The sequence below is a fragment of the Hemicordylus capensis genome, chromosome 2, assembly GCF_027244095.1.
Source record: "Hemicordylus capensis ecotype Gifberg chromosome 2, rHemCap1.1.pri, whole genome shotgun sequence".
NCBI lineage: Eukaryota > Metazoa > Chordata > Lepidosauria > Squamata > Cordylidae > Hemicordylus > Hemicordylus capensis.
The window spans coordinates 209,380,842-209,389,449 of record NC_069658.1 but is presented as its reverse complement, the minus strand read 5'-3'; the positions used below and the strand labels follow the sequence as shown (position 1 = coordinate 209,389,449).

The following is an 8,608-nucleotide window of genomic DNA, read 5'->3' as shown; positions in this document are numbered from 1 at the left end:
ACTTTTGCGACTCGGGCCCACAACACCCCTTGCAATAATTTAACTCCATCACAACTCCCCGCACCCCCAAGAATAACCGAGTATCTTTTTTTAAAGTCTCCAATATAATACAACTCTTATGAAGATGGAAACAGCAGAGAGAGAGGCGAGGCCAGGAGAATATGCCTCCTCCACTGATGCAGTCCCTTTCTGGGAGAGGTCACGGAGGACGGAGGGGGCTGGTGAGATTTGGGGCTCCGAGCCATACACTGTGGGCCCGTGCCCCATGAGCTGCCCCCTAATTACACCCCTGGCTGCAGGCAGATCTTGCACCTAAGAGGCTCCACCCTTCTGTACCTCCATCCTCCCTCGCCTTATCACTGGCCACCTACACCTGAAGATAGACTGCCTCTGCCCATGGAGGTTCCATTTAAAGCCCTCATGGCTAGAAGTGCCAATAGATTTGTCTAAGGACATAAGGAATAGCCTCGCCAGGCCAAGCCAAAGGTCCATGAAGCTGAGCATCCCCTTTTGCCAGAGCGGCCAGCCCAGACACCTTTGAGAGGCCCACCAGCAGGGCATCAAGGCAACTGTGTTCCCCTGTGCTCTGCTATTCAGAGATAGACTCCCTCAGAACCTGGAGGTTCATCTTGCCACAAGATGAACCCTGCCACATCAGACCAGAAGAGTACCCAGTCAGACATCCCATAACCACCAGCCAGGTGCCACTGGGGACCCTACAAGCAGGGAATTGAGGCAAAAAACAAACAAACAAACAAACAAACAAACACCCTCTACTGCTTCCCCTCCCAGCACTAGGTGTTCAAAGGTAGACTGCCTCTGAATAGGGAGGCTCTGCTCTTAGCTATCATGATGGATAGTCTCCTTTGTGAACTTTTGGTTTGCTTTAAAAAAAAATAGGCTGCCTATGATAAACTGCCTCATCTCGGGTCAGGAAATCCCATAAACTGGTACTGCTCTCCGAATGCAAAAGTCAACAGGGATGACAGATCGGACGAAATTAAATGGAAAACACCACCACACCACACGTTGGAAATACTACAGGAAGCTGCCTTTGAACGAGTCATAAGAACATAAGAACATCAGAACAGCCCTGCTTGATCAGGCTCAAGGCCCATCTAGTCCAGCAGCCTGTTTCGCACAGTGGCCCACCAGATGCCGCTGGAAGCCTACAGGCCGGAGTTGAGGGCGTGCCCTCTCTCCTGCCATTGCTCCCCTGCAACTGGTACTCAGAGGCACACCCTTGAGGCTGGAGGTGGCCCACAGCCCTCTGACTAGTAGCCATTGATAGACCTCTCCTCCATGAAGTCATCCAAACCCCTCTTAAAGCCACCCAGGTTGTTGGCCGTCACCACATCCTGTGGCAGAGAGTTCCACAAGTGGATCACGCGTTGTGTGAAAAAGTACTTCCGTTTGTTGGTCCTAGACCTCCTGGCAATCAATTTCATGGAGTGACCCCTGGTTCTAGTGTTGTGTGAGAGGGGAAAGAATTTCTCTCTCTCCACTTTCTCCACACCATGCATGATTTTATAGACCTCTATCATGTCTCCCTGCAGTCGTCTTTTTTCTAAACTAAAAAGCCCCAGGTGCTGTAGCCTTGCCTCATAAGGAAGGTGCTCCAGGCCCCTGATCATCTGGGTTGCTCTCTTCTGTACCTTCTCCAGTTCAACAATGTCCTTTTTAAGTCGCACCTTTGGTGCAGCTAATGCAGTCAGGCCTACTCTGACCGGCAGCATCTTTCCAGGGCTTCAGACAAGACCTTCCCAGCCCTACCTGGAGATGCTGCCAAGGGCGGGACCGGGGACCCTCTGCCTGCAAACCAGACCCTGTGCCACTGAGCTACGGCCCCTGCTTCCTAATGCACACACACGCGTTACTGGATTTGAAAAGATAAGCCGCAGAAAGTCACACTCAAGGAACTGCTGGCAGCAACCGATGACCACATATCTTCCCACCAAACCCCAGACAAAGGCTGCAATCCTAGGCACACTTACTTAGGAGTAAGTCCCATTGAATGCAATGGAAGTTACTTCTGAGTAAACACAGGGGGAGTTTTTCTTGTTTTTCTTTTTCGATTGTGAGCCCTTTGGGGACAGGGATTCCTCTTCCTTACGTATTTATTATTTCTCTGTGTAAACCGCCCTGAGCCATTTTTGGAAGGGCAGTCTAGAAGTCGAATGAATGAATGAATGAGTGAGTGAGTGAGTGAGTCCAAAAGGTCCTTTCCCGTGACCGGTCCTCCTTTGTGCATCCATGCATCCAACCTCCCTAAGGCTTCATCTGGGCCCATATCCAGCTCTGCCTTGGAATGATGTGAAGCACAATCCGAGGGCTTCTGGGCACATGCAAAATACAGTCCCTGCACTACTGAATAACCACACCTCTTTACGCAGGTGGGATTGAAAAAGCAAGAAGCCGCAGCAAGGAGGCCCGGTCTCTGCTTCTTCACCGGCCATTAGTTAAGACATATATGGGGACCCTCCACCTTCAGGGACAGTCTATCTCTGAATACTTGCCTGCTTGTAGGAAACAGGAAGCTGGACTAGAGGCGTCCGCTCAAGATCTTTGCTTCTCTTTTTGAACTCTGGCATCTATGGTTTTGAGACATGGAGTTCTACATATTCTTGAAGGCCAGGGGGGGTGTTTGCAGATTGTGAACTTCTTTTTAAAAAAACCCTAGGGGCATTTAACAACAGGTATGACCGCCGTCTGGAGAGGCAGCCAATGGTAGGTTTCTAGGTTCTGCACCCAGAAACACATTTCCACATCTTATGCATGCATTTAGGCTCTCCGGAATATCTGCCACCGGAAAGCCAAAAGACGGACACCTTGGGAGAAGAGGGAAAATGGATATTGCGCTGGTCCTCTTAACCAATACTTCTCTCCAGCCCAAAAGGAGGAGAGCTGGTCTTGTGGAAGCAAGCATGGATTGTCCCCTTTGCTAAGCAGGGCCTGCCCTGGTCTGCATTTGCAGGGGAGACCACATGTAAGGTATCCCCCTTCAGGGATGGGGCTGCTCTGGGAATTGCAGAAGGTCCCACGTCCCCTCCCTGGAAGCATCTCAAGATAGGGCTGAGAGAAGCTTGGAGAAGCTGCTGCCAGTCTAGGTAGACAATACTGAGCTTGATGGACCAAGGGTCTGACTCAGTAGAAGGCAGCTTCCTGTTGTTCCTAATGAATACTGCATTCCTACTCACAGAAGCTTGGGAGAAACCCTCACTGGAGCCCACTTCCAGGTAAACATGCACAAGATTGGACCGCAGAGCCTCGCCACTTCTCCAGTTCACTCCTTCTCACCCTTCCTTTCTCTCTCTTTCCAGCCGCTATTGAGGCTGGCTGTACACGCCTTGGGGGCAGACGCCCCCCTCCCTCCCTCCCTCCCTCCCTCCCTCCCTTTTACTCTCGCTTTTATCACTCCCACGATGTCTCTTGATCGCACCATAGCAAACCAATTTTAAACCAATTGCATCTACAGTGTATTGCCATCGTTCTCTCTGTGCCAGTCCCAGATATTCCGTCCCACCCTCCTGACATTCGGTCACACCAAAGGGTGACCAAGAAACAGCCCAGGACCGGCTTGTGTGCCTTAGGGACCAACAGCTCTGCCCTTCCCAGCTAGGGGTCACAGGGCAGGAAACAGGTTGCCCCACAGAGCTGCCATGTGGCCCTAAGGTTCCGAGGACCAGAGGAGAGCTGGTCTGGTGGCAGCAAGCCTGACTGGTCCCCTTCGCTAAGCAGGGTCTGCCCTGGTTGCATTTGCATGGGAGACTTGATGTGTGAGCGCTATAAGAGATTCCCCCTTAGGGGATGGAGCCGCTCTGGGAAGAGCATCTAGGCTCCAAGTTCCCTCCCTGGCAGCAGCATCTCCCAGATAGGGCTGCGAGAGATTCCTGCCTGCAACCTGGGAGAAGCCGCTGCCAGTCTGTGCAGACAATCCTGAGCTAGATGCACCAATGGTCTGACTCAGTCTATGGCAGCTTCCTCTGTTCCTACGGCCAGACTGCCATTCACCCCGACACTGAACGGCTTGGCCATCTCTAGTGGGGACATTCCTAAAGGACCTCTCTAATACTCCAGCAGCCTCCCTCCTACAGCCAGGCGTTCTGCTCACAGCAATAATCCATTCATTAGTAATTCGAGGAGAACTGCCCCTTTCCCCCTCCTTCTTTTAACGACACCTGCTTCCATCCTCCTCCTGAATTTTCCACCCTTCTGATGTCACCAGCTGATGCCCTCTGAGGGGCCATCTGCTGATCGGGCGATATTTGCACCCCTGAGCTCCTGGACCCCGCAGATTCGCCTCCTCGCCCCCCTCCCCGTCCCGCCTGTCTCTGCTCCCTCCTAACAAGGAGAGTGACATTATTCAGGATCCTGCGACCTCCCCTCACCCCCACTTCTGCTTTCTAGGATCCCGCTTCCCGCCGCTCGATTCCCCCCAGGGGGCTTGCTGTTGCCTTTGCAATATTTTGCCAGACCCCAAAAGGACTCTCTTGGCCCACGTCTCCCGGCTCCCCTCTGCTCTTGAGGTAGCTTTCGCACCCACAACCGCCCCCCCCAAAAAAAATCTGGAAACGATCCATCCCTCGGTTTCCTTCCAATTCACCAGAGCAAATGTTATGCCAACCCCTGAACTCTTCAACGGGGTGGGGGCTTTAAGACTCCCCCCCCCGCCCGCGTCTTGCCTGGCCGCCTCCCCGCTCATCTTCCTCCCGATCCCCGCAGAGAGCAGAGAAAGGCGACCGAGTGCCAAACCCAAACCGCAACAATCCCAAACTGGGCTCCTCGAGGCTGGTCAGTTTCTACCTGGCCAAGCTGCTCCAGGCTGGACCCCCAACGCCCTCTGCCCATCCGCTCCAAGGCGGGGCGGGGGTGCTGGTGGATTTCTCTCCCCCCCCCGCCCCGCGTGCCCCTCAATTTTCGTGTGGCAAGCCTCACCCCGCAACGAGCCCCGCTCCCCCTGCCAAGAATGCCTCCTCTGCGCCCATCCAGGCGGGGGGGGGGAGCTGGGTCCAGGACCGCGGGGGGCAGGACACGGGGGGCACCCACCTCTCGGCTCCTCGGGGCGTCTTCCAACCAGGGAAGCCCCTCCGACTTTTGTGCCGGCGCATCGGCCGGTGAGCCGCGCGGAGGGAATCGGCTGCTGCGCTCTGCGAGGCAGTTGGGCGCCTCCGAGGCGGCCACGAAGCCAGCCGGAGCGGCACCCGCCAGCCCGCCCTCCCGCGCGCCCCTACCTGCCCGCGCCGCCGCCGCCGCCCGCTCAGCGTCTGCTGGAATGCATGACTCGTCCCGGCAGCCCAGCCCGGCGCAGGAAGCCTCCTCGCCTCGCCTCTCCTCTCCTGCTGCTGCCGCTGCACAGACGTCCCCGGCGGCGGAGGGGGCGGTTTTTCAAAGGTGGGTGGGGGCGACCGACCGACCCACTCAGAGGGGGCTGAGCCCCATCAGCGGAGCATCCTCTGCAAAGGGGGAGGAGGGGGCCCCGCAGCCAATCCTCGCTAGCAGCTCTCCAGACAAAGGGGGCACCCAGCCCAGATCAGCGGGGGGGGGGGGAGCTGCGGAGAGGCGGCTGCTGGGCACCCCCTCCCCGGGCCCCGCTCCTCCATGGGGCGGGGGGCAGCCCCACTGGATGCACCCCCTTCCCGCCCTCTCGCGCTCCTCTGTCTGGCTGCCGCCGCCGCCGCCTCCTTTCAGGCTCTCCGCTCAGCGCTTCGCTTCTTCCACCTGCCCAGCAGAAAACTGCAGCTCTCCAGCTGATGGCATTGCAAAGCAGAGACCGGGGGCGGGGGAGAGTCTGAGACGCGCATGCGCCTTTGGGCTACAGCCCCCCCCCCATTGTAAAACAATGGGGTGCCGTAGAAACCCACCCTCCCCCCTCCCAAGACTGGAGCCAAAGTTTACAAGATTTCCCGTGCATAGGGAAGAAAATCGGATAACTGACGGGCCGGTTAAAGGGGTGGGGTTTTGGGGTGGGGTGGGGTGGGGTGGGGGAGATATTTGATTTCTTTTTAGAGCGCTCTAAAAGTCACACCTGGTTATCGAGGGGCCCTGCCCACGCCCTAATTCTACCAAAATGGAGCATTTGCAGAAAATCACTTTGTGCATGCCCAGAAGTCCTCTCGTCCTATCGGTGGCTTTGTTTAACTGCAGGGCTGGGTTGGAATAACCAGGAAGCCCAAAGGTGGGATGTGGTGGTGGCAAGTGGTGTCCCCTGGTGTACAGCTGGAAATTGGGTAGATAGACTGCTTCTGAACATGGGGGTTCCATTGAAAGAGCATGGCTAATAGCCTGAGAGTTTGGCAGGGCATTCTCTCTTCCCAAAACACTAGGAGTTCTTCCTTGGCTCCTTTGCCTCCACCAGGTTCTCTTGTATCCTGCTGGACAGTTCTCCACAACTTCCATGAGGTCTGGCGACCTGAGGGACACCCCACACTTATTTGGCACAGCACCTCGAAAGCAGCACCTGAGTCCAGAGACAAGGAATGCGAAGGCTCCTCTTTGAAAGAACTCCTGGCATGGCAAAAGTTCCCAAGTCCCCTCTCTGGCAGCAGCATCTCCAAGAGAGGGCTGAGAGAGAGTCCTGCCTGCACCCTTGGAGAAGCCGCTGCCAGTCTGTGCAGACAATCCTGAGCTAGATAGACCACAGGTCTGACTCCGTATATGGCAGCTTCCTATGTTCCTATTAGAGGATGAGATTTTACTTTGGACATCTTGGTGGAGCCTCCATCTTCAGGAGCAGTCTACCCCGAGCGCCAGGTGCTGGGGACAGACAGAGGTGCGGCTGTTGCCTTGATGCCCTTTGCTTCGTGTATCAGATCCAGCAACACAATTTCTTAAGAGTCTAGCGTAATTGGTGCTTTGACCTGAGTGTGGCTTTCTCTTACTGGTAGCATTTTAAAGGCCACTTGGGCAGCATAAAGTCCATTCCCCATTTGCCTAACGAAGGCAAAATATTGCTGGGTCAGACATCTCTGGAAACTGTTTACCATCTGGCCGTCGTCAGGCCAAGCTTTTAAATCGGCGACTTTGGGGGACAAAGAGGTGTGTGGATTTCTCCCATTTCACTGCTTGATGGTCCGACTGGTTCATTCTCCCGTCCCGCGCTCAAGTCCCCGGAGAAGGAGGAGGAGTTCTAACCTGAACTCCAGCATCACAGCCTGCAGCTTTCGCTTCCTCTGGCTGCTCTCTCCACTCAACATTTCTGATGCACACAGAAGCATGTGTGAACGAAACCCTGCAAAAGAGCCCTCTGGAGGCAATAATCTCTGCCAGGCCCTTTGGGTACCATGTTTTACTTTTCAGACATTAAAGTGGAATTTAGGATAAGTAGGACAACGCACAAAGTAAGAAGACCACAGAAGAGGGAACGTCTTCCCCTGCCTGATCATCCCTTGGCTGGGAAGAACAAAGACATAACCATGGAACTTGGTGTGCATGTTCATGACACAATTCTCTGCTTGAAGTCTGAGCCCCATATTTGAACTCCATGCCCATTTGTTAGGAAGGGAACATGCAAAGCACACAATCCTATGATATCGAAACTGAGGCGTTCTGCCCATGGTGTGGTTTTCCTGTTTATTTGTTTATTTGGAGTTGATTTCTGTGGATTTGATTTGATTTGATTTCCCTTCCAGAAAGGGCTCAGGGTGGTTTACACAGAGAAATAACCAATAAATAAGATGGCTCCCTGTCCCCAAAGGGCTCACAATGTAAAAAGAAACACAAGCTAGACACCAGCAACAGTTCACTGTGCTGGGGGTGGAGAGGGCCAGTTACTCTCCCCTTGCTAAATAAGGAGAATCACCACATTAAAAGGTGCCTCTTTGCCCAGTTAGCAGGGTTTATGCAATGCACTGAGGACTAGTTTGGCAAAAGGCAGTCCAGGGGAAAAAAAATGTAACTAAATAAATTCAGGGATGACTCTGAATGCAAAATATGGCTGTTGAATGTTGGCACGTCTGATGTTTTGGGTGCAGTCATTTTTCACATGGCAAGTTGTTTGTGCCTAATGGCACTCATGTGCAAGAAATAATGAGTTAGCCATTACTGTCTACACTGACTGGCAGCAACTCTCCATGTTTTTCAGATGGAGTCTTTCCCAGGCCTACCTAGTGATGCTGCCAGTGGTTAAACCTGGGACCTCCTTCATGCAGAGTGGGTTACCTGCCACTAAACTACGGCCTCATTTCCATCATAAAGCACCATGGGATTAAACGGGCTGGGAACTCCGCTAACGTCTGTTGTGTTTTTGCTGCTGTTTTGGTTTAGTTTTTTTTAAAGTGTTGTGTGTATTTAGTTTTGTTTTGTGTGTGGCTCTTTTGAATCGGCTTGTTGTGTGCTGCCTTGAGCCTCTCCATGTTTGGAGGGGAACAGCAGGGTGCATGCTTAATAAATAAATAAATAGATGACGCAGCGGGGAAGTAACTTGCCTAGGGAGCAAGAGGTTGCTGGTTCGAATCCCCGCTGGTATGTTTCCCTGACTATGGAAATATGGTAGGTTTGCCAGACAGAACCACAGAGAAATCCGGTAGGACGTGTGATAAACCCTTCAGAAAACCTTTTATTAGCGGGTGCTTAAACCAGGAACCCCGAGAGGTGGCTGAATGTGCGAGAA

The 8,608-nt window shown here is 53.6% G+C and overlaps 1 protein-coding gene across 1 annotated transcript; it reads left to right on the top strand.

Annotated features, from left to right (window-relative positions):
* The first annotated feature begins 4,966 nt into the window (after nt 1-4,966).
* On the top strand, nt 4,967-8,207 carry LOC128343761 (glycine-rich protein 1-like). The gene is made up of 2 exons (XM_053293195.1): nt 4,967-5,391; nt 8,081-8,207. The coding sequence occupies exons 1-2, from the start codon at nt 4,967-4,969 to the stop codon at nt 8,205-8,207; spliced, it is 552 nt and encodes a 183-aa protein (XP_053149170.1).
* Nucleotides 8,208-8,608: the final 401 nt, after the last annotated feature.